General features: G+C 40.5%; 1 protein-coding gene across 8 annotated transcripts in view; it reads right to left on the bottom strand.

Moving 5' to 3' along the window:
• Positions 1-26,479, bottom strand: part of prkn (parkin RBR E3 ubiquitin protein ligase) — a 977,400-nt gene that overhangs the window by 359,062 nt on the left and 591,859 nt on the right. For all 8 annotated transcript variants that reach the window (XM_059648413.1, XM_059648412.1, XM_048535676.2 and 5 more), the window contains one exon: positions 16,678-16,814. In XM_059648413.1, the coding sequence (XP_059504396.1) occupies positions 16,678-16,814 (137 nt within the window). The remainder of the gene's footprint in view (positions 1-16,677; positions 16,815-26,479) is intronic.

The following is a 26,479-nucleotide window of genomic DNA, read 5'->3' as shown; positions in this document are numbered from 1 at the left end:
AATGTAAGGAGAAGCTTGGGCACTATAGACCTGTAAGTCTGACTTCAGTGGTGAATCGGTTGTGGGAAGTGATTCTGAAAGTTAGGATTTATATGCTTTCGGAGAGGCAAGGGATGATTAAGGACAGTCAGCATGGCTTCTTGTGAGGAAAATCAAGTCTCACAAAAATGATTGTGTTTTTTGAGTCAGTAACCAAAAAGATTGATGAGGGCAGAGTGGTAAACATTGTTTATTTGGACTTTAGTAAACCCTTTGACAAGGTTCCACATGGTAAACTAATTAGCAAAGTTAGATCACATGGGATTCAGGGTAAGCTTGCCAATTAGATACAAATTTAGCTTATTAACAGGAGACAGAGTGATGGTCGAGGGTTGTTTTTCAGACTAGAGACCTGTGACCAGGAGTGTTCCACAGGAGTTGGTGCTGAGTCCACTTTTGTTTGTCATTTATATAAATGATTTAGTTGAGAAAGCAGAAAAGATTATTAGTAAATTTGTGGATGACATCAAGATTGTTGTATAGTGGACAGTGAAGGAAGTTATCTAAGGTTACGGAGAGATCTTGATCAATTGGGTCAATGGGCTGAAGAGTGGCAAATGGAGTTTAATTTGGATATATGTGAGATATTGCATTTTGGCAAAACAAACAAAGTCATGTACAATTAAAAACAGAACAGAGAGACTAGGGGTTCAGGTGCATAATTCTTTGAAGTTTATATCGCAAAGTTCTCTCAAAGTTGCCACCCAGGTGGATAAGGTTGTTAAGAAAGCATATGGTGTTTTGGCTTTCATTAACAGGGGGATCGAGTTTAAGAGCCGCGAGGTTATGCTGCAGCTCTACAAAACCCTGGTGAGACCACACTTGGAATATTGTGTCCAGTTCTGGTTGCCCTATTATAGGAAAGATGTGGAGGCTTTGGAGAGGGTGCAAAGGAGGTTTACCAGGATGCTGCCTGGACAGGAGGGCTCGACTTACAAGGAGAGGTTGACTGAGCTCGGACATTTCTCTCTGGAGAGAAGGAAGAAGAGAGGTGACCTGATCGAGGTGTACAAGGTAATGAGAGGCATTGATAGAGTCGATAGCCAGAGATTTTTCCCCAGGGCAGGATTGACTGCCACGAGGGGTCATAGTTTTAAGGTGTTAGGAGGAAGGTATAGAGGAGACGTCAGAGGGAGGTTCTTCACCCAGAGAGTTGTGAGCGCATGGAATACTTTGCCAGTGGTAGTCGTGGAAGCAGAGTCATTAGTGACATTTAAGCAACTGCTGGACATGCACATGGACAGCAGTGAATTGAGGGGAATGTAGGTTAGGTTATTTTATTTTTGGATTAGGATCATTCCACGGCACAACATCGTGGGCCAAAGGGCCTGTACTGTGCTGCACTTTTCTATGTTCTATGTTCTAATTATATAAAGTAGTATATAAGGTAGGAAAGAACACATTTAGCATGCTTGCCTTCATTGCTCAGACCTCTGAATATAGGTGTTGGGACATTACGTTGAGGTTGTATAGGTTGTTGGTGATGACTCTTCTGGAGTATTGTGTCCAGTTCTGATCCCCCTTTATAGAAAGGATATTATTAAGTTGGAGAGGGTTCAGAAAAGATTTACCAGGATGTTGCCAGAAATGGAGAGTATGTGATATAAGGGGAGGCCGGATAAGCTGGGACTTTTTTCATTGGAGCATAGTAGGTTGAGAGGTGACCTTTTACATCTTTATAAAATAATGAGGGGTGTAGATAAGCAGAACAGCAGGTGTCTTTTCCCGAGGATGGGGATTACAAGACTAGTGGGCATATTTATGAGGTGAGAGGAGAAAGATTTGAAAAAGACATGAGGCAATTCTTTTACACAAAGAGCAGTTTGTGTGTCAAATAAACTCCCAGAGGAACTGGTGGATGTGGCTGCAGTTACAACGTTTAAAAGACATTTAGATGAGTACATGAATAAGCGATATTTGGAGGGATTTGGGCCATGTGCAGGCAGGACGGACTAGTTTAGTTTGGCTTTATGGTTGGCATGGACTTGTTGGACCAAAGGGTCTGTTTCTGTGCTGTATGACTCTCTGATTCTAATAACACTATGTGTGAAGTTTTCATCTGTAACATTAAAGTTAAAGGTTTTGTTTTGGTAAATCTTCCCAAAAACAGCCACTTTTCTTCTCGCGAAGGCATTCTACTTTGTTTTCAGAATACAATTTGCACTTGTGGATCTTTTTAGTGCCCTAGAATTGGCAGCACATTATGGTGTTTTGCACTTTTCTTCTTAGTTGGACCATCTCCTCTAGTGATTTTTTTTTACAGTTTTAGGGAACTGGAGGTTTCCTGAACTAGGGATTTGTTCGTCTCTTAGAACTGTGTGGTTTACCTTTGGATCTCTGCTTGCCATCTGTATTCCTTTTTCTAGGTTGAGGTCTTCCTTAGACTGCAGTCAGTCTGATAGGGTTCATCATCAATAACTACTGCAATGCAATGACAGTAATTCTGTTTTTAAGTTTCCATAATTGCATCCCTCAACAAGTCTGCAAAGATAATTAATGAAAAGTACCTACTGTTCACCTGGTTTTTGGACTTATATTGAATTTGGCCCTTTCTAGAATTTTGTTGGTCCTCAAGTTGACATAATTATTAAAGGCTTTTTATCAAAGACTCCTTCAAATTTATGTGATATCTCTGTCTTGCAATACGTCATAAAACATTTTATCATTTAAAGATTTAATTTGGTCATTGCAAGTGTTCAAATCTTTCTTGTCAATTAAATTCAGTATCCATGGCTGTTTGAAGTTTGTTAGGTAGTTGTTGTTTTAAGTATCCAGTATTTACCCTTCTTCTCACTGCTCATCTTTGTACTGACTTCTGCTGCAATCCTGATCATTCCTTGAAGATTCTGTCTGCTAGGCTAGGTATTCCTTTTTAAAATAATGCAAAACTGTTGAAAATTGCTTTACTTTCCTTTAATTCATTAATGTCTCCACTCCCCAATCTGAGAATATTGAATAAATGCAGGAGGTTTAGTTTTGCTGTTGATCTTGAATCGGATCTACAATTGGTCCATACCACCTGGTCTCAATTCTAACAAGCATTTATTATCTCTCTCGAAAATTTTAATCAACCCAGTGTAAAGGTCTATTGAGGTAAGAAAGTTCTGCATTTTCACTAAACTTTAAGTAAATATGTGCTTTCAGATTTCATCCTGAAAGGATTAGCAATAGCTGTACCTTGCTACATTTCTCCATCCAAGGAAATAAATTATTTGTGTCTATCACAGGAGATCTTTTGCTTATGATGCCCAGCTACCATAGAGCCATAATGGACAAAGTAAATAAAATGTAAGTTGGAGGAAGATATGCTTAAAATTTATTGATCTGAAGTCAGATTGTTTACACATGGTTTATATTCCTTAGTGAGCCATATAAGTTGTTTAAAATGACGGATAGTTGCAAATGAACCCACAGCACTAAGAAAGTACTAAGAAAGCGTCTCCGCAGTACTGTACTGAACAGTAGCCTAGATTATATATGCAGATATTTGAAGTGGGGCTTGAATCCATAACTTTCTCACTGATAAGAAACACTATTACTCCTGGGCCCAAGATAACAGCCTCTATGTTGTTAAATTATTGTTAATATTAATTGAAAACAGCAGAAATTTCAATAACAATTCCAGAACAAACTTTTTAGCATTTCCTCTAGGTTGAAATTACTTCCTAATAGTAAAACTGCTTTCTAACTTTTAGCCTATTTCTTATGAATTCCCACATATTACACTGAATTCAAAGCTTCTATGAACAATCTTGTTTCAAATGATGTTTCAAATCTAAATTGTACAGCCTTTTATAATCCATTTGTGTTGACTCGGCCAATCCTTCATAAACAGTTATGGAGCAGGAGTAGACCACTCAAGCTCTGATCTAATATGATCACAGCTAATCTGATTGTGGTCTCAACCCCTGTTCCCTGTCTATCACTGCACCTTTTGACTAATTCTTGTCAATCAAGAACCTATTCAACTCAACCTTAAAAATAATCAATGAACCTGTTTCCTCCAACAAATCCTGTGGAAGAAAATTCAACAGACTAATGACTCAGAGAAATAAATTCTCCTCACTCTGCCTTAAGTGGAAGGCATCATTCCCTCAAAGTAGCTGCTCTCAGGATCTGTACATGCACATGAGGCTGCTGATACTGTTCCCAGCATTCACTTTTGGTTTTGTAAGCTTCTGCCATGTACAGATCTTGGAACATGGACCCTGGGGGTCTGTCAAGGTGAAATAAATAAAAGATGGAATGTAAATTGGAGGCCTCTTATTTTTAAAATGTGCTCCCTAATTCTAGTTTCTTCCATCAGGTGGTGTTTTTCCAAGTATTCTTTCAATAGCCACCCTGGACAAGGGGACACAGATGTAAGGCAAGGGGCAAAAGGTTTAGAGGGGATGTGAGGAAAAATTTTTGTCAGAGGATGGTAGGAATCTGGAACTCAGCCTATAAGTGTGGTAGAGGCGGATACCCTCATAATATTTAATTCTTGATGTTGAGAAAAGAAAGTCTGACTCTGTCATTGATTTTTGAATGATGAGCTAAGAATTTTGCTTGAGAGTGGTGAGAGGTCTCTTTGCAAAGTATCTAATTTTGCCTCATTTCTGTGCAATTTCGTATTCATCCACACATGACAGAGAAACTAGATGGTGGCTATTCCTGACATCATGGCCGGAAAGACACACCTTTCTGCGACAGCTTGTTGTTGCTTCTCTAGACTTTCAGCCAGGCCAATAGTCCCTAAAATCTCAGGGTACACTCTGTGGGTAGCAACCATCTACAATACTCCATTCATGGAAGCTGGCATTAGATACACATCTGCCTTTCCTCAACATCATGGCACATCTCTGAAATACTTCGAATACAATTCTCTACTTCAATGCTGCACTTTGCAGTGTATTGGCAATGACTACTAGAATACTGCTGTCAAGGACATTTTGTGTACAAGGGAAGCACCATGTCATAGATTGGTTCATGCTACGTTTCAGGGCTTCTCACTGTTTCTCTTAGTACTCAATTACTTTGTGTATACCTGAATATTCGTAGCATCTCTGTCTTACCTTGACTTTTTGCACTTTACTGACTTATTCAAACTTGAAGGCTCATAGTGTTGCCTTGCTTCAAACAATGTTTAAAGGCTTTCCACCACATAGTACTCCTACATCAAAAATAAGAACATGCTTTCCTAAGCTGGGAAAGAGTAACACTCCCATAGGTTGGGTTCTAAAATGGTATGGTGCTAAGCACAGGTAGCCTGTATGCTTTGATTAGTGCAGCTGCAGCTACAATGACAGTCAGATAGTTAATGATGTAAAATAGCAATTCATCTACAAACGTGAACTTGTATTTTCAATAAAATCTCACCCATGCCACTTACGTGCTCTGAAAAGCTTTTGTTTATCATTTCTCTCCCACCCAAGTGTACTTGTGTAGGGCAGTTTCCGGCTGGCAATGCTTGACCCGGTGCACATTGGGCTTTAAATATAGTGCTGGGAATCCTGGAAAGCTCCTGCAATGGCAAGTATTTCAGCCATTGCTTAGCAGGTAATAGCACAGCAGGGTGCTAGGGAAATGTGGTATATATACATAAGGTGAGCAGCAGCGAATTGCATGAGATTACTTGATAGAACGGATGAAGAGAAACCCTCCAAAAACTCTCCAAATTGACACTTAGTTATTTTTTGGTAAGTTTGGAGCATTCCTCCTTATCCAAGTCTTAAATGGCTAGCTCGTTATTATGAGACTGTATCCTCTGGTTTTCAGAACCTCACAAACCCTAGCCAGGGAAAATGTGCTTTATGCATCTACCCTATCTCGCTCCTTCAGAATTTTTAAAGCTTCAGTGAAATCATCTCTCATTCCTCTAAAATATGGAGAATGCAGGCCCAGTCACCTCTATCTCTGCTCATAGGATAGGATAGGATAGGATTTAGTTTATTCTTGCTTTGGAAAATATATCCTTCCTTCAAAAAGGGAACCAAAACTGTCGAAGGAGAGAGTGTTATGTCAGCTCCTAACACCTGAAAGAAGATACCTTTATTCCTGTGGATATTAGATATTTTCTAATCAACCCATTCAGAACTGTTTTTACAGACCTCTGGAGCAGGTGGGATGTGAACCCAGGCCTCCTGACTCAGAGGTAGAAACACTACTCAAATCCTTTTGTGATAAAGATGAACATACATTTTCCTGCCTCTTGAATTACAAATATTTTTGGGATGTTATTTGTTACTTCTACGATGAAGACATACACAAAATATCTGTCCAATGCATCCATTATTTCATTATTTCCTCACAATTAATTACCCAAAATTGCATTCTATAGAAGGACAACACTCACTTTCATCATTCTTTGCCTTCCTAAATTCCTGGAGGACCTCTGGTCAATTTATATATTTCTGGCCAGTTTTCTCTCCCACTTCAATTTCTCATTCCTTACGTTTTTTACTCATTCTTTGCTGCTATTTATATTCTGTCCTGCGTTCTTACTTGCACTAATCTTACATTATATTGTCTTATAGTGCAGGCTTTTTCTTTCAATTTGATGCTATCTTTAACTTCCTTAGTTAGCCACAACTGATGTATCCTTTTCCTTGAGTCTTTTTGTTTTCCTCACTGGAATGTATCTTGGCTAAACGTTATGAAGTATCTCCTTAAATGTCTACCACTGTCACTCTACTGACTTACCATTTAACCTAATTTTCCAGTTCATTTTAGCCAACTCTATCTCCGTGGTCTTGTATTGCCTTAATTGAAGTTAAATCACTAGTCTTTGATGCATTCTTCTTTCTCTCACAAAACAAGTGCAAAATCCAATCATGTTATGATACTTATTTCAAGTTCTTTCTTTATTCCCTTCTTGTTTTCCTTTTTTGATGTGTATGCCTGAATTGCTATTGTAGAATATTGTCAAACAGATCATATCATTTTCCATGGGGTTTCCTTAACCCAGTATTCTGCTGTAAATATTTGCCCACTGTTTGGTCCAGATTTGAGATTCTTTATTTCACTCAGCCTCTGGTCTTATTCCGTTTTTCTTTTTGCAATTTAGTCTCTCTTGCTCTCTACCCCATTATTGATCTAATCCAGTGTGACTTTTCCTGCCCCCTGCCCTGCCCACTTTCTGTTGTTTGCTGTGTTTGCTCAATATCTGTTCATTGCTATCATCTTTCAGTTTTGAAAACTAGTTCTGTTTCTATTTCCACAAATTTTGCCTGACCCTCTGAGCATTTCCAACGTTTTTCAAATTTATGTTATCATCTGTTGTCATTATCAAGAGCACCACAACCTATATTCTTTGGCTTCTATATAGTTAACAACCATTTCTGCGTGATGATGTGCAATGCATCTCAAGGTTCTGCTAATGCTTTTGGTTATAAAACAGATAGCGTTGGTGTAGACATTCACAAGTTAACCTATTCTCCTATCAGCAACTTCATCAAATAATATGAACAAAATAGGTATCCAGATGGTTTTTACCTATCTATACTACTTCTCTAGGAATTACACTGATCACCCACAGAAAAACCTGTTTTAAAATTCTGGCTACTTACCAAGTTAGATTCTGAATTCAGAGATAGCAGGAATGCAGATGCTGGAGAATCTGAGATAACAAGGTGTACAGCTGGATGAATGCAGCAGGCCAAGCAGCATCAGAGGAGCAGGAAGGCTGACATTTCAGGCCTCGATCCTTTTCCTGAAATTTCACATTTCTGAAGAAGGGTGTCAGCTCGAAATGTCAGCCTTCCTGCTCCTCTGATGCTGCTTGGCCTGCTGTGTTCGTTCAGCTCTACACCTTGTTATCTCAGATTTTGAATTGTTTAGTTGTGGGTTTGGAGTCTACCTGTCTCTGGTCTCCGAAGGTTATGGTGCTGGAGTCTGTGGAACTGTCTACAAGAACTCTTTAATCATAAGTTGATCCATGCACTCATTATCCTCAAACTAAGTTAGAGCTTCTGCTCCTTTTCAGCCCTCAGCTCAATCACATGACTCTGACATCAACATCATAATGTAAACTTTTGATGTCAATCCCATTCCACACATGAACTACATTGCGATTCCCAATATCTGTTTATTTTATTAAAGTTCCCTATAAAAATAGCCTTACTGTCTTCACATACATTCTGCGGACCAAAGCTTAATCTGGAATTAAGAGAAAGTAAATTGAAGCATTGGAGTTTGCAGGAGATGACATACATTCTGAACAGGAACATGAGAGATCTAGATCAGTGTGATGCATGAATGGACAGCAAGGTAACATGGAAAAACTGCGCTTGACACCAATATATTTCTGACACTCTTAAAAACCCTCCTTGTGTGTGGTGCACCATGTCCTTTATTGATATAAATATTTATGCTCCCCAAGATCCATATATTTCCTTTTTGCACAAGTTCCAAAAGACACCTGAGGCAAATGACAACCACCACTAAATCAATTCATCATCCTTTACTGCAGCAGTTGTGAAGGTAAATGCAATTAAAATGATTTTTAAAATATATTGCATGTATAATGCAACACAATTTCTTAGTCATGAATTTTAGATTCCCCCCTAATAAATTTAGATTACTGATGTTGCAAGTTGTTAATGCCCTTATGTATCAATGCATCAAGGATCTGGGACAGTTTGACAAGTTACAACTAATGCAGGCAATAAAAGTAATCCAGAATTAAACCCTTTACATACAACCAAAACAAGCACTTAAAGTAATTCACAAATGACTGTACCATGTAATAGATTCTTGGGTTCAAATGATTAAAGATCACCCATATTTGATTTTGTAAAATGTCACACAATCTTGGCACACCTTGAACAACTTTGATTTTGTTTTATTTTGATTTTGTATCTCACAAAGCATAATGACAAATAACAGAGATCTTGAGAATCAGGTATATTACATGTCATTCATTGCACAGCACAATAATAGCCAAAGCCAATGGACAACAGCCTTCCCAAAATGTTCTAATATAAATGGGAATTGAAAAATGATTTAGGAGAGATAAATCCTGGAGTTCTTATAGTGCATGATGGACCTATAATAAGAGTCAAGTAGCAATTAGCTTTGACTGTATGATTAATTATGCAGTCATATTGCAACAAGAATCAAGACCAACCCAAACAAAATTATGGTGGGTAGCCATTACGGGTAAATGAACTTTGTTTCTCTTCCATAAAGAATTCCAGTCTTGCAATCTACATAACAATGACCCGTGGGACATAATTTATATTCCACAAATTGGCTTACAAGATAATCCATAAGTGTAAAATTCTCACAAGTCACATACAAAACTGTAGGTCTTTATGACACTTTTTGTTTCTATTACATATTAACAAATAATGAACAAATGGAACTGAAAAAGCTGTGAAAAGAATACAGAATATTGGTACATTAATCAAAACTTTCAGTCCTAGAAAGACTGTATTTTCAAAGTTATTGCAGAGCAGAGAATCAGCATCACTTTTCAGTTTGTCAGTGCATAGAACATAGAACATAGAACAGTACAGGCCCTTTGGCCCACAATGCTGTGTTGAACTTTTACCCGAAACCTAAGGTCTATCTAACCTCCGTCGCTACCTTATACTATCATCCATATGCCTATCTAATAAACATTCAAATGCCCCTGATGAGGCCAACTCCACTACCCTCCCCGGCAATGCATTCCATGCCCCTACCACTCACTGAGTAAAGAACCTACCTCTGGCATCTCCCCAATATCTACCTCCTTTCACCTTAAAACTATGTCTCCTTGTAAAAGCTACCTCCACTCGAGGAAAAAGTCTCTGGCTGTCTACTCTATCTATACCTCTGATCATTTTGTACACCTCTATCAATTCACCTCTCATCCTTCGTTGTTCTAAAGAGAAAAGCCCGAGCTATCTCAACCTTTCCTCGTAAGACCTTCCCTCCATTCCAGGCAACATCCTGGTAAATCTCCTGTGCACCGTTTCCAATGCTTCCACATCTTTCCTGTAATGATGTGACCAGAACTGGACATAATACTCCAGCTGCGGCCAAAACAGGCTTTATAGCTGGAGCATAACTTCACGGCTCTTGAACTCAATCCTTCTATTAATGAAAGCTAACATACCATAGGACTTCTTAACAACTCTATCCACCTGGGTGGCAGCTCTCAGGGAACTGTGAACATGAACCCCAAGATCCGTCTGCTCCTCCACACTGCCAAGAATCGTTCTGTTAACCATGTAGTTTGTCCTTCCAAAATGAATCACCTTACACTTTTTAGGGTTAAACTCCATCTGCCACTTCTCAGCCCAGCTCTGCGTTCTATGAATGTCCCTTTGTAATCTAGAACAGCCTTCCGCCATGTCCACAACGTGACCCACCTTCGTAACATCCGCAAACTTGCTAATCCACCCTTCCACTCCTATATCCAAAACATTTACAAAAATCACAAATAGAAGAGGACCCAGAACAGATCTTTGTGGTACACCACTCGTAACTGAGAACCTTGTTGAATATTTTCTGTCCACTACCACCCTTTTTCTTCTAAAGGTCAGCCAATTCTGAATACAATCTGCCACATTTCCCCCTATCCCATGCCTCCTTACCTTCTGCATGAGCCTACCATGGGGAACATTTTCAAATGCCTTACTTAAATCCATGTATACCACATCCATTGCTCCACTTTCATCCACGTGTTTGGTCACCTCTTCAAAGAATTCAATAAGGTTTATGAGGCATGATCTACCCCTCACAAATCCATGCTGACTATCACGAATCAAACTGTGCCTTTCCAAATGATCATAAATTCTGTCTCTCAGAGCCCTTTCCAATAATTTGCCCACCATTGACATAAGGCTAACTGGTCTTTCATTTCTGGGGTTATCCCTGTTTCCTTTTTTTAACAAGGGAATGACGTTTGCCTTGTTCCAATCTTCCTGCACTATATCTGTGGACAGTGAAGATTAAAAGATCATTGCCAAAGGCCCTGCGATCTTGTCCCTTGCTTCCCATAGAATCCTTGGATAACTCCCATCAGGCCCCGGGGGTGGTGCTTACCTATCTTCAGCTTCCTCAGAATTCCTAGCACATCTTCTTTTAATAACATCAACCTCCTTTAGCCTATCTGCCTGTTTCACAATGTCCTCCTCTACAACTAGGTCCCTCTTAGTTGTGAATACTGAAGAAAAGTATTCATTAAGGACCTCTCCTACCTCTTTAGGGTCTGTGCACAAATTCCCTTTAAAATCCTTGATTGGCCCTACCCTTTCTCTGGTCATTCTATTGTTCTGCACATACGTGTAAAAAGCCTTGGAATTTTCCTTGATACTATCCGCCAAGGTTTTCTCATGCCCCCTTATAGTTCTCCTCAGCCCTTTCTTCATGTCCTTTCTGGCTAATTTGTATCCCTCTGGAGCCTTTTCTGTTCCTCTTTTCCTAAACCTTATATAAGCCTCCTTCTTCCTCTTAACCAGTCACTTGACCTCTCTCGAACCATGGCTCCATCACTCGACCGCATCTTCTCTGCCTGCTAGAGACAAACATATCGAGCACATGCAGTATGCATTCCGAAACAATTTCCACATTTCTGTGGTGTTCTTCCTTGGCAGCATCTGTTCCCAATTTATGCTACCCAGTTCTTGCCTAACTGAATTGTAATTACCCTTCCCCCAACTATAAACTTTATCCTGCCGTATGTACCTATCCTTATCCATGACTATCATGAAAGAAACAGAGTTATGATCACTACTGCCAAAATGCTCTCCTACCAACAGGCCTAATACTTGGCCTGATTCGTTGCCAAGCACCAGATCCAAAGCGGCCTCTCCTCCTGTTGGTCTTTCTACATACTATGCCTTCCTGAATGCACTGGACAAAATCTGCTCCACCTAAACTATTATAACTAAAATGGTTCCAGTCAATATTTGGAAAGTTGAAGCTACCCATGACCACAACCCTGTGACTTCTGCACCTTTCCAGTATCTGCCTCCCATTCTGCTCCTCTACTTCTCTTCAACTATTAGGGGGTCTGTAAAAAAACCCCAACAAAGAGACTGCTCCTTTCTCGTTCCTGGCCTCAACCCAAACTGGCTCTGTAGACATATCATTCTCGAACTGCCTATCAGTAGCTGCTATACTTGCCCTGACTAGCAATGTCACTCCCTCACCTTTTTCCACCCTCCCTTTTTCTTTTAAAGCATCTAAATCCTGGAACTTCCAACATCCATTCCTCTCTCTGAGTTACCCAAGTTTCTGTAATAACCACAACATCGTAGTTCCAATTACCGACCCATGCTCTAAGTTCATTCGATTTTTGATACTTCTTGCATTGAAGTATACATATCTCAAACCATCTTGGTGTCCACAATTACACTCCATCGACCGTGTTCCTTTATAAACCACCTTATTCCCCACTCCCTTGACTTGTCCGTCCTCCCTGAACTGACCTATCTTCTCCCTACCTCCCCACTTACACTCAGTTTTACTGGCTCCATCCCCGTCGCTTTAACTGGTCTGTCTCCTCTCCACCTAGCTTCTCCTCTATCCATCTTCTATCCGCCTCCCCCTCTCTCCCTATTTATTTCAGATCCCCCTCCCCCTATTCTGAAGGAGGGTCTAGGCTCGAAACATCAGCTTTCCTGCTCCTCTGATGCTGCTTGGTCTTCCGTGTTCATCCAGCTCTACACCTTGTTATCTCACTCTCTGTTGTGTCTTTTGAAAGGCCGAATACCTCATCATCTGAATTATAAATCCAATTCCCAACCCCCTGCCAAACTAGTTGAAACCATCCTGTACAACTCCAGCAAACCTCCGTCCCAGGATATTTGTGCCCTTCTGGTTCAGGTGCAACCCATCCTTACTGTACAGGTCCCACCTTCCCCAGAATATGCTCCAATTATCCAGATACGGGAGCCCTCCCTTCTACACCAGCCCTGTAGCCATGTGTTTAGCTGCACTCTCTCCCTATTTCTTACTTTGTTAACACATGGCACTGGTAGTAATCCAGAGATAACTGTTCTGTTTGTCCTGGACTTCAGCTTCCAACCTAACTCCTTGTACTCATTTTTCACATTCTCAGTCCTTTTTCTACCTATGTCATTGGTACTGATGTGTACCATGACTGCTGGTTGCTCGCCTTCCCCCTTAAGGTTCTTGAAGACACGATCCAAGACATCAAATACCCTGGCACCCAGGAGGAAACATACCATCCTTTCATCTCATTCGAATCCACAAAACCGCCTGTCTGTGCCTCTTACTATTTAAACCCCACTATAATTGCTCTCTTATTCTCCCGCCTTCCCTTCTTTGCCACAGGGTCAGGCTCAATGCCAGAGACCTGTCCACTATGGCCTTCCCTTGGTAGGTTGTTCCCCCCAACAGTATCCAAAATGGTATACTTATTATTGAGAGGAATGGCCACAGGGGATTCCTGCACTGTCTGCCTATTCCTTTCTCCCCCCACCCCCAACAGTCACCCAGCTACCTTTTTCCTGTGCCTTGGATGTGATCACATCCCTGTAACTCCTCTCGATCACCACCTCAGCCTCCCAAATGATCCAGAGTTCATCCAGCTCCAGTTCCCTAACACGGTTTTTGAGGAGCTGGAGCTGGGTGCACTTCTCGCAAGTGAAGTCAGAGGGGACACCAGCAGTGACCCTTACTTCCCACATCCTGCAAGAGGAGCATGCAACTGCCCTAGCTTCCATTCCCTCTACTAGAGATTTCCAGAAGAAGGATAAAAAAAAAGCTTTACCTTACCGAACCTCCACACAGTCTTTTTTGGTTAGAGGGCGAGGACAGGTGTGGGACACTACATGTGTAGTGTCTTGGGTTTAGCCAATGCCCGAATTTATCTGTTTCTTCCTGGCTCATGTTCCCTCTACACACCCGCCGCTGAAAGCAAGGCTGCCACTTACTGCACGAGGTAAGTTTTTATACAGGGAGAAAAGTACAGGTGCAGGTACAGGTGACAAGAATAAATCAATCAATCAATATTGTCGTCCTTTGCCTTCAACCCTATAAACATGGTGTCTGGCCAGGAGTATGGAATTAGTGATTTTACCCTTTATGTTTTCGTTCCAGTTACAACTGGGTTGCTTGCCATGTTTTATATCACATTACACTTACAAACAGGAACAAGTCATTCAGCCCAACAGGTTGATGCAAATGTTTCTACTCCATCTAAACCTCATCCACCGTATTCATTTCACCCTATCAATATACGTTTATTCCTTTCTCCTTCATACACGTACGTAGCTCCTAACTTGCTTCAAAAACACCATGAGGCAGTAAGTTTCACATACTAATTGATTTCTATATGAAGAATTTTCTTCTGAATTCAATATTGAATTTATTAGTGACTATCTTAGATTTATAGTCTCTAGTTTCGGACTTGCCAGTAAGTGGAAACATGGGGCTGAAACAGACATGATGGAGCAGCTCGGGTGGAGCTGGAAGAAGGTAGAAGGATTGGTTGGGAGTACATGAATTGGATTGATAACTAGGTTGTCCCCGGTTATGCTGGAGGTGGTTTGGGCACAATTCAGGAATTCCAATTGGGGTTAGCAGGAATTAGGTTCATTAATGAGCCAATTAAAGCCAATAATCACTGAACCCACCTAAATTTAGTAGAGTTTCAGGAATTCACATTGCTCTCCTGTGGATTCTTCTTTTGTATTTGCTCAGGGCCTTGCACAGAGGTCCTCTTTGACTGGCAGTCTGTTCTGCTATCATCTTTCTATAACTTCTACAGGGCCTCTAAATTATTTTTGCAATTGGAGACCAGAACTGAGAGTGTTTGTACCATGAACATTTTCTTCGATGTACTTGAAATTCAGTTTGAGTTATTAAACAGTGATGTGGGGCTGAAATTTTGTTTGAATTTGAAAGTACATCTGTGTCTACATATAGCCACACAGTTCTTTTTGCACAAAATCAAATTTTCTTTTATATTCTCAAGTGCAGAAGATTGTTTTTCTGGCCTCCTTATGAGTCCAGAATATCTAATGTGTAAAATACATATCCACTACTTCTAAGGTCAGATTACTAGGGAACGAAGATGGGATTTCCTTCTCCACAGCATCTTTCTCTGGCAGTGCTGGACTTTGGAAGCCCATTAAAAGCTTCCCAGGTTCAAGAATATGTGAAGAAAATGGAAAGCCAACTGAGGAATCTGAAATGTTATGAAAGATAAGTGTAAAGTATTTTAACAGCTTCAAATATCATGATTAAGAGAGATATTGCAAAGTAGATATGTTTTTAATGCAGCCACTTATACAAATTTGTCCTTACTGATATCGAACAGCCTTGTATATTTGTTCACATGCATTACAATGCTTTTCCACTGAAGAAAACACAGTCCTGTCAACTATGCAATCATCTTTTCTCCCTCGATTTAAATGGGTCTGGTTGATTTAGTAAGCCGTTTTTGAAACTTTGAGAAGTTGTCTGTACTTGAAAAACATTTAACCACATGTGCATTGATGGGGCACTCTTCTTTGAAATTGAAATGAGGATCTGCTGTATTTTTTTTCCCAGAGATCCAATGGATATCTGTGGCTGTTATCAATGATTGACTAAGTTTCAAGTGTTTCCATACTCTTCATGCTCTTCAGTGCAGCTCGAGATTGATCTGTGAATCAGACCCGGGCTTAAAAAGACAAAAATGGTGTGTGAAGTGGCACGATGGTCGTGTGTAGTTTCTAAGCAGCAAAAGTGGGTGGGGGATATTCCAGAAACCAGAAGAAGATTCAATCCATCATCTCTATTAAATATGAACTGAAGTAACAGTGCCTCCAGAATAGCTCTCCTTGAGTGCTTTTTTTTTAACAAGGATGTAATAAGAATTTAACACTGAAGCAAAAAAAATTAGAAATCAATCAGGCATCTAAATAAATCAAACTCTGATAGTTTGACTTTGATTAACTATTCTAACCATTTTCTCTCACCTTATAACAATTAAGTAAAATTTAATGGAAATGTTCAAAATTAACGCTACAGCAAGAACATGCAAAGAATGTAAAACACAGAAACATGTCATTTTGCTGCAATACTCAGTGACAGCATTTATATTCCACAAAAGCCTCCTTCAGCTCTATTTACTTAATTTCACCCTATCAACATAACTTTCTATTCCTTTCTCCCTAGCTTTTTGTCTAGCTTTCCTCAAATGCATCTACATTATTGATCTCAACCATTTATTGACAAGTTTGCCTTCTCATCCTTTCTCAGAGGAGCAGAGTCCTAGCTATGAGAATTGTTCAATTCTGATAGTGAGCAGGTTTGAGACTAGTTCACATCTGAATTATCCACCGTTTATTTAGGATGGATGCTGACAAACAGCAGTGCTTAAGAACTGAATTTTACAAGCAAGGAAGTTGTGGGTTGGCTGCAATGTAGAAAGAAAGGCATGAACATAAACATCAATATTCCTCAAAACATAACTATCTTGCTTGACTGAGGAATAACGCAATCATATTAAGTTTAGAATATAAATTCTCTTCTCTATCATGTTGATGTTGTCAGTCAAATGATTAAACCGTGTTTCATGATTTAATTGTAGAGTATTTAAGGGTTTAAAATTGAGTTGGGGGAAAAAACTCTTCATTTTTTTCTCATGTTGTACAATGTAATGCTCTCACATGACAAAATATCTGAAAGTAATAGTATGCATTTAACACTTACCCACACAGGGGAGGGAATATCCAAGTTTTGGGTCATGAATAAATTGCCGGTCATTCAGCCGTGTCACACAATACAGGTGGAAACAATCCAAGCATATGACATGTCGATCCACACACGGAAATATCAACACTGGATCGCTAAGCAGGGAGAGACGCATCAGATAATTCTTTTACAAGTTAATTCTTCTGAAAGAGTTAAAGTTAAAATTGCATTAGCTCCACCCAGCCATATTTTGGGATTTATTGCTGCTGACAACTTTTCTATAATAAGATAGATGCACAAAACTGAAAGGGAAAGGGCAAGTGTAGGATAATGCATACATACCAGTGCAAAACACCAACTGCCTGATAATTGTAAACATAAACAAAAACCCCTCCAAGTGAACCCGTTAGCTGTGTCCTAATGACCACCACACTGTTCCAGCTCCCTGAAATATCTGTTAGCGATACTGTTCCTAAACTCATCAGCTCATTGTCAAGGCTCCTAATGATACTAGGGGGTCGTTAATTGGAAATGAGCAGATTCCCTGATACCCCCACCCATAACATCAATGCTATCATTTTGAAAATCAAAAACTGTCCTGAAGATGTTAGAATCCAGGGGTGGCTCCAGGATTGCAAATCGTGATCCCAGGGCACAGAAAAATTCAGTATGTGTTTATAGTTAGGTTTGTAGGATAGCAATCAGGGATGGTAACTTCAGGAACTTTTCCCTCCCTCATCCAGTGTGCAGAGGAGTTATAATTTCCATGATTAACTTTCTCTGACCTAGTGCCCTTTTGTTCTTAAAAGTTCATATTGTACCGTCTGCCATAATTACTCACTCAGCAGCCATAATGACTCTGAATATTTAGAAAAGTGTAATGTTGAAGTTGTGCAGGACATTAGTGAAACCTCTTCTGTGTCCAGTTCTGGTCGCCCAGTTATAAGAAGGATATTATCAAGCTGGAGAAGGTTCAGAAGAGATTTATCAGAATGTTGCTGGGTGTGGAAGGTTTGAGTTATAAAGAAAGGCTGGATAGGCTGTGACTTCTTTCACTGGAGCGGAGGAGGTTGAAAGGCGATCTGATAGAAGTTTATAAAATAATGAGAGGTATAGGAGAATTGTGGTAGCTGTCTTTTCCCTAAGATGGAGCATTTCAAGACTATGGGGCACATTTTGAAGGTGAGAGGAGATTTAATAAAAACAGAAATGGCAATTCTTTTACAGATTGGATGGTTCGCATATGGAATGAATTTCCTGATGAAGTGGATATCAGTAGAATTACAACATTTAAAAGACATTTGGATGGATATATGAATAGGAAAGGATTGGAGGAATATGGGCCAGTAACAGGCAGGTGGGATTACTTTAGTTTTGGGATTATGTTCAGCAAGGGCTGGTTGGACAGAAAGAGTCATAAAGCATGGAAACAGTTCATTTTTCTAACCGTTTGACCAAAAATTCATAAGACATTCTAAACATCTTCCACCTGAGCAGGTGAAAGAGGCAAAGTAACATAATACTTATATATACACTACATTGTTTCAAAAGAGAATCTTAATATACATTTTGCATAAACTACCTTATTCTTAATGCCCCCGTTATTCATCTACTCACACATTTGTAAGATCCTGTTAATAATTGGAAAATATGAAGGGGGAGGATGAATTTGCATATATACAGTACGTAATTATGACCTGGAGGTATCCTATAGCATTTCACAGCCATTATAATACATATAAAGTATTTCACTGTTTTCTTAATGGAAATGCAGAATACTGTCAAAGAATTAGGTCCAATTTTGCAATGAGGTCTAGAGCTAAACTACTCAACAATGTTACACTGCTGGCTGCTGTCAAGATTGATGACATCAACATGTCAATTATGCTTCTGTTACTATCAGACATGGCTATTTCATGGTATCTTGGCCTACTATTCCTTTGAAATGAATGTAATGTCCCTCAAGTGGGCTCAGAGTGTCTATCAATGAAAGATAGCAGCTAAACCCCAACTCCACCATCCCCACCCCACATGTTTTTATTCATTCACTGGAAGCGGGTGTCACTGTCCAGGCCAGTATTTACTGCCCACTGTAACTGCGCAGACGATAGCCAAGAGTCAACTACATTGCTGTGGGTCTGGAGTCGGTGCAGCATGACTGCAGACAACCAATCAGGATTCAGGAGACTCATCACCACCATCAGATGATTGCTTTCCTAGACTTAAATGGGAGGACTCCCGAACACTGGAAATCCAACGCAGGTACTTTTACATCTGTTGACTGCTCCATCACCAGGTGCTGCACAAAATCCAGTCTGGAATTTTTTTCCGGTAGTGTAAGGAAGAAACCACTTATGGCTTCATGAGGATGCTGCTTCTAATGAGAGGTAAAGAACTGGTGTAGCCAACCATACAATTCCCAACACACAAATGTAGAGGAGGTAAGACTGGTGATGGGTAAGGTTTCAGCTTACATGGGCATCAGGGTTGACAAACATGCTGTTTGGCTGCTGTGTTCATCCAGCTTCACAGCGTGTTATCTCATGGAACCTCTTCTGAAGAATCATTGTCACAACACATTAAGAAAGTGGGGCTCTTAAAAGCAGTACATAAAGAATTCAGGGCTCTGAATTCCTCTAAGGGGGAAGGTCAAGGGCAGAAAGTTCAGGGAACCCTGGATGTCAAGCGGTATCAAGAGTTGATAAAGAAAAATAAAGAAGTATATGTTGGGTACAGCGTGTTAAAAACAGGGGCGGCTATGCAAATTATAATGAGTGCAGGGGGTTGCTTAAAAAAGAAACTGAGAGCAAAGACAGGGTATGAAATATCTTTGGCACATATGATTAAGAAAAATCTCAAGGCCTGCTGTGTTTATCCAGCTTCACACTGTGATATCTCACGGAGCCCAAAGTACCTGGTGACTCAATTAACTATTCATAACCTGGACAGTACGATTTGATTTTGAAAGTGATTTCAATATGATAATTTTCCTTACAGTAAATTGCACCAGTGTTACCTCGATACCAATCGTTCATCTCTGACAGAACCCGCACATGTACAACATCAACCCAGGGGAGGTTGCTCTGACAATTCTTCAGAAGAGATAACTTCTTCTGAAGATGCATTGTCACAACACATTTAGAAAGTGGGGCTCTTAAAAGCAGTACATAAAGAATTCAGGGCTCTGAATTCCTCTAAGGGTGAAGGTCAAGGACAGAAAGTTCAGGGAACCCTGGATGTCATGGGGTATCAAGGGTTGATAAAGCAAAATAAAGAAGTATATGTTCAGTACAGCGTATTAAAAACAAGGGAAGCTGTTCAAAGTATAATGAGTGTAGGTGGTTGCTTAAAAAAGAAACTTTGAGAGCAAAGACAGGGTATGAAATATCTTTGGCACATATGATTAAGAAAAACCTCAAGACATTTTATAAGTATATTAAGAGTAAGATGATTATTACCAGGGAAACAGTGAGGCCTAATAGGGGCCAAAATGGTAATCTGAGTGTGGGGCAGGAGGACATGGATGAGGTCTGAAATTATTATTTCTCGTCTGTATTCACAGACAAGAAGAGACTGTAGCTGGGGATTTCAGTAGGGATGGTGAGTTTCCAGAACACGTTAAGATTAATAAGGAGGAGGCATTAAATGTTTCAACAAGGATAAAGGTGCATAAGTCATCAGGGCCTGATGGGATGTATCCTAGGCTACTATGGGAGGCAAGAAAGGAGATTGCTAGGGTCTTGATAGAGATATTTAACTCTTTGATGTGTGCGGTGAAGTACCAGATGACTGGAGGTTAGCTAATGTGGTTCCTTTCTTCAAGAAGGTTAGCAAGGAAAGGTTAGTAAATTGCAGACCAGTTTGTCTCACTTTACATAGAACATAGAACAATACAGCACAGAACGGGCCCTTCAGCCCTCGATGTTGTGCCGACCTGTGAACTAATCTAAGCCCCTCCCCCTACACTATCCCATCATTAACCATATGCTTATCCAAGGAATTCTCCTCAATCGTCTCCCTCTTAAAGCTACATCTCTTGATTATTGACCTAATAATGGACAAAGTACCTTCCCATTCGCTGTCTATGGCCAGCATAATTTTATACATCTTGATCAAATCACCTCTCAAACATCACTAATCCAAAGGAATCAACCCCAGCCTAAATCGATTTTCCCTCATAACTTAGATCTTCCAAGCTGGGCAGCATCCTGATAAATCTCAACTGCAACCTTGAGTCCAATCTCATCTCACCTGATGACCAGAACCACATACAATATTCCAGTTGTGGCACTACCCAATGTTAGCATGGTTTCAGCTGGAGGAAAATTTGTAGGTGTTCAAAGCTTGTTGCCATTTTTTCTGACAGGTCATTATTATCCAAGAAGCTTTCAAGAGTTGTTGCAGTGCTTAGATTTGAGTTCAAGTGTGTGGATATTTGAGAGGTGGGTGGGGTGTTGGTCAACTAGCCTGGGTTCTCCTGGAAGGTCAAATTTCTCGAATGGTATCATTGAAGCTGCACACCCAGGAAAATAAAAAGTATTAAGGCATAGTTCAGGGTAGTAATTTAAGAGATGGCAGAGGCGCTTTGGGGAATCAGGTAGTCATTCATTCAGTCACTGACCTGCTGTAATAGCGGGATCTAGCATTGATAATACTGTTCTGTGTCAAGAGAAGAGAGATTCTCTTGTCGCAGACCATTGTCATCTAGCATTAGTGGCATAAACATTACTTTGGGTTTGTGATGCAGTTCTGCAAATTACAACTGAAGTATATAACAATTAGTTCTATCCTTTACTGTCTGGCTTTCTGCAATACAGCATAGAAGGGAACATTGATGAAGCAATCGAAGATGGTTGGGCCTGAGATATTACTCTCAGGAATGTCTGCTATGATGTCCTAGGGCTGAGGTGATTGGCTTCCATCAACCACAACTATTTTCCTTTATTTTTGGTACAACTCCAGGTTCTCATTGACTTAACTTTCCTGGGGTTCCTTACTGCCACACTCAACCATAGGCTGCCTTAATGTCAAGGAAAACTATTCACTTTACCTTTGTTGCCTTGGTTTGGAGCAGGATCATATAGGGAGTTTTTGACCCAAGTATTCCTGTAGGATGCAACTTGTGCATTGGTGAGCTGACTACTGATAATATACATACAGGTGGTATGTAGTTAAAACCACAGGCAGTGGCCAGACTGGATTAGTTTTGCAGACAGTTCATACCTTGAGAATTTTCTACTTTGTCAGGATAATGATAACTGAACTGGCAAGAGAAACAGCTAGTTCTGGAGCACAAACCTTCAGCATCACAACCCAAATAATTCTGGTGCAGATAGCCTCTTCTGGAATGGTGTGCTAGCTGTTTCTTAAAAATCAAATTAAGTATCTCCATTTGGCTTCCAATATAGTGAGCCCCCAGGAATGTGGCAGATTTGAATTTCTACACTGCTGTTTAGAATTTACTTCTATCATTTTAGCATTGTCTTACAGAATTGTGCCATCAAGGATGGGAGTTTTCATGGGGTCTCTTACACCAATTAAATTGTTTAATGCCTCATTACCTTGCACAGCCGGTTGTGGAAGAATTAGACTTTTAATTTCATCCATTGGTTATGGGATAATTTACTGGTTTCACTGTTTGGCATGTATACAATCCAGTGTTGTAGTTTAACCAGCTGTCACCTCATTTTTAGGTGTGCCTGATGCTACTTCTGTTCTATACTTGTCGTTAAACCAAGGTTGGTATTTTGCGCTGATAATAATGCTATACTTAGCAATGAGCTGGGCTGTGATGTTGACTATTGAGATGAAATACTCTGTTGCTGCAAATGGCTTTAAGCACCTCATGAATAATCAGTTTTTAGCTGCTGGATACCTTCTGAATCCCATTTAACATGGTTTCAGTGCTATAAATCAGGAGAGAGGGTGGCTTAAACAAAGTGGGACTGTACTGATCAGTCCTACCTATCTAATAATAGACAGACGCATCATGACAGATATTGGGGAATTATTTTCTTCCCCCATTTCACCACCTGCTACAAAAGCATTCTGATAGACAGTATTCTGGACTTGACCAGCAATTGGAAGTGTGGCACTCAGTCAAGCTTGGCGATGGATATTGAAGTTCCCTACTGAAGATGACATTTTCTACTCAATCTGGTAGAAGGAATTGAAGGTAATATCAGGAGAAGAGTATGAACTTCTCAGATGAGGGAAGGCAGAAGGCCACGATTTCCTGTTTCACCTAATGCAATGGACTTCATGAGATCTAAAGTCAATATTATTTGCATCCAAGACCATTCTTTCTTGGTGTATACCCCTGTTATCACTTCTCGTGGTAAAACAGGGAATGCAATGAATTATGATTGCCAAATCTCACACAAGGTGAAAATATTGGGTTGTCACTCAACTAAGTGATAGGGCAGCCTGCTAAATCTCCAAAATATCAGTGAACAGGACTTTACTGGATTTATTCAGTTTGTGAACCTCTCCCATACATTTGAAAGATACTGTCAGATGGGATAACTGGTTAAATACAGTGAGCTTGGTTCAATTGAGTGGCTTACTGAATCATTTTAGGAACAGTTTGAAGAAATGTGGAGATAGCAAGAATTGTAGATGCTGGAGTCAGACAACAGCATTTTTGGGAAGGAGGTAGAAACAGGCAGTGTGGAGTTGGGAATGATGAAGTTGGAGGCTGAAGGTGGGAAGTCACCAAATTTTTTTGGCAAGAGAAATCTACAAACCTGGCTGCCCTGGCCAAACCATTGTCTCTGCCTGCTCCTACCTCACTGAACTCATCTCCACTCACACAGAACATAGAACAGTACAGGTCCTTCAGTCCATGATGTTGTGCCAACCCATCATCCTACACTAAGATCAAAATACCCTGCAGACCCCACATTTAACTATTATCCATGCGCTAATCCAAGAGTCGCTAGAGTGTCCCTAATGTATCAGACTCCACTACCAGTGGCAGCACATTCCATGCACCCACCACACTCTGAAGAACCTACTTTTGACATCTCCCCTAAACCTTCCTCCAGTCACCTTAAAATTATGTCCCCTTGTAATAATCATTTCCACCCTGGGAAAAAGACTCTGGCTATCCACTCTATCCTTCTTCACTCCAATGAAAAAAGCCCTACCTCCCTCAACTTTTCCTCATAAGGCCTGCCCTCCAGTCGAGGCAGCATCCTGTTAAATCATCTCTGCACCCTCTCTATGGGAAGGATGTGGAAGTTTTAATGAGGTGACCAGAATTGAACACAATATTCCAAATGTGCTGTAACCAGGGTTTCATAGAGCTGCAGCATAACCTCATGGCTCTTTAACTCAATTCCCCTGCCAATGAAAGACAACACACCATATGCCTTCTCCACAACCCCAGCAACTTGGGTAGCAATCTTGAGCGATCTATGGACGTGGACACCAAGATACCTCTGTTCCTCCACACTGCCGAGAATCCTGTCATTAACCCTGTATTCTGAATTCAAATTTAACCTTCCAAAATGAATCACTTCACACATATCTATTTCAAGTCCACTGGCTCCCAAAGCTATCTGGACTGTACCTCCTCTCACCCATCCTCCTGCAAGAATGCACTCTTTCTCTCCCAATTCCTCCTCCTTCACCTCCGCCACATCTGCTCCCAAGATGGAGCTTTCTACTCCCAAACATCCTCCAATTTCAAGGGCTGCAACTTCCCCCATTTGGTCATCAAAAATACACAACTGCATTTCTCGCATTTCCACACCTTTGCCCTCAAACCCCCTTACCCCCAAAAGTCAGACAAAATCCCCCAGGTCCTTACATACCACATGAGCAACCTCTGCATCCAGCATATCAATCTCCACCACTTCTACCAGCTACAACCCAACTCCATGACCCAAGAGATAATTCCCTCCCCACCCTTATCTTCTTTTGGAAGGAACCACTCTCTCCACAACTCCCTCATTTGCTCTTCACTCCCCATTAACCCCAACACACCTGGCACCATTCCCCGCAAACACAGCAAGTGTTATACCTGCCCCTACACCTCCCCCTCAACTCCATTCAAGGCCCAAAACAAACCTTTCACATCTGACAGGGGTTCACCTGTACATCCTCCAAATTGGTCTACTGTATCCGTTGCTCCTGATGTGGCCTCCTCTACATCGGTGAGACCAAGCATAGACTCAGGGGCTGTTTCATGGAGCATCTGCGCTCTGTATGTGATAAACACCACCACCTTCTGGACGCCAACCATTTTAACTGTCCCTCCTTCTCCCTGGGTCTCCACCAGTGCCACAATGACACTACCTGAAAACTGGAGGAGCAGCACCTTATATTCCACCTTGGGAGCCTACAGCCCGATGGCCTAAACATTGAATTCACCAGTTTTAAAATCTCCCCACCCCTGGCCTCGTCCCATGTCCAAACATCCCTCTCATCCCTACCTCCTTGACCTGACACAACCTGTTCTTCACCTTCCCCACCTACCCACCCTACCTTTCCAGCCAATCAATCCCCACTACCCCATACCTGCATCCAACCTAAGATCCCATCTACCTTTCTCCAGTCCCATCCCTCCTATTTTCCAGCTCCCTTCCCCATCCCCATTTCTGATAAAGGGTCCTGATCCAAGTGTCAACTTTCCTGCTCCTCTGATGCTGCCTAGCCTGTTGTGCTTCTCCAGCTCCACACTGTGTTGTCTCAATTTAAAGAAACCATATTTTACAGGGCTAGACCCATGTAGGGCGGACAAAGCAACGACAGCAGAATATTTTCCTCATCTGCAAATGACATGACTTTTTAAACAATCATCTCACAGCTTTGTGATCACCAGACAGTACTTTATTTTCTAGATTCCACACCTTTCATGGTGGAATTTTAACCCAAATGGTGCCTAGGATGATAAAACAAGGCAAAATGGACAATTTATGCCTCTAATGAACCAAATAGCACAGGTGCATTACACAAACTACTTGATACTCCGAATTCAAAATTAAAGATACAGACAAGAAAATAGAAACTAACTGTAGAATATTGCAGTCTCCCACAGGTGCACGCAGGTTATTCCTAGAAGACATTAGGAATTTATTCGTGAAATGGTCATCGCTTTTACTTCAGCTTAAATACATGGAACTCAATTTTGTCTTCAGCTAGAAATAAAAGTTTAAAGATTGTCTTAAACATAACAGTCTCAAATTTGTGATAAAAGGTGTAAAATGTGTATTATTACAAACAATTTTGAGAGACTTTGGATTTTAAAACAGTGGAATATGGGTGTTAGCTACTTTTGTGAATGGATTTTCAAAAAAAAAAGTCAGAAATTCATTCTGGAACAGTAGTCTAGTTCATTGTGTCACAGCAGGGAGGCCTGGAACATTAGGAGAACAGTTTTTGCTGGTGCAGTTTATGACAGGAATAATGAAACCTGAAGGACATTAGTTTGTTTTCAACTGAGAATAATCAAGGACTGAGTTTTTGTTTTAGAAAGCCAGAGATTGAAAGCTTTTAGGTATTTTGGAGGAAAGCTGATTGGGGTCAGAAGCAAGAGTACTCTAGCTTTATCTACTATAGCAATTAAGAAACTAAGCCACCTTCACAGAAGAGCTTAGTTGGTGCAGATTCTAGAGTAGGAGCATTTGGTTTGAAATTTACAGGTTATTAGAAACTAAGGAAATCTGTGTTCCTGGCTTTGAGTGTATTTGTGCAAGAAGATTCCAAAGTTCAAAGGTCAGAATCAGTTAAAGATTTGCTAAAGCTTTGATAGATGTCTTTTTTTCCAGATTTGAAGAGCTGTAATGTGATGTAGGACATTAGCTTGAAACAGTTC

Source organism: Stegostoma tigrinum, chromosome 9 (genome assembly GCF_030684315.1).
Source record: "Stegostoma tigrinum isolate sSteTig4 chromosome 9, sSteTig4.hap1, whole genome shotgun sequence".
Taxonomy (NCBI): domain Eukaryota; kingdom Metazoa; phylum Chordata; class Chondrichthyes; order Orectolobiformes; family Stegostomatidae; genus Stegostoma; species Stegostoma tigrinum.
The sequence above is the reverse complement of the archived record's forward strand: the minus strand, read 5'-3'. Positions and strand labels throughout refer to the sequence as shown.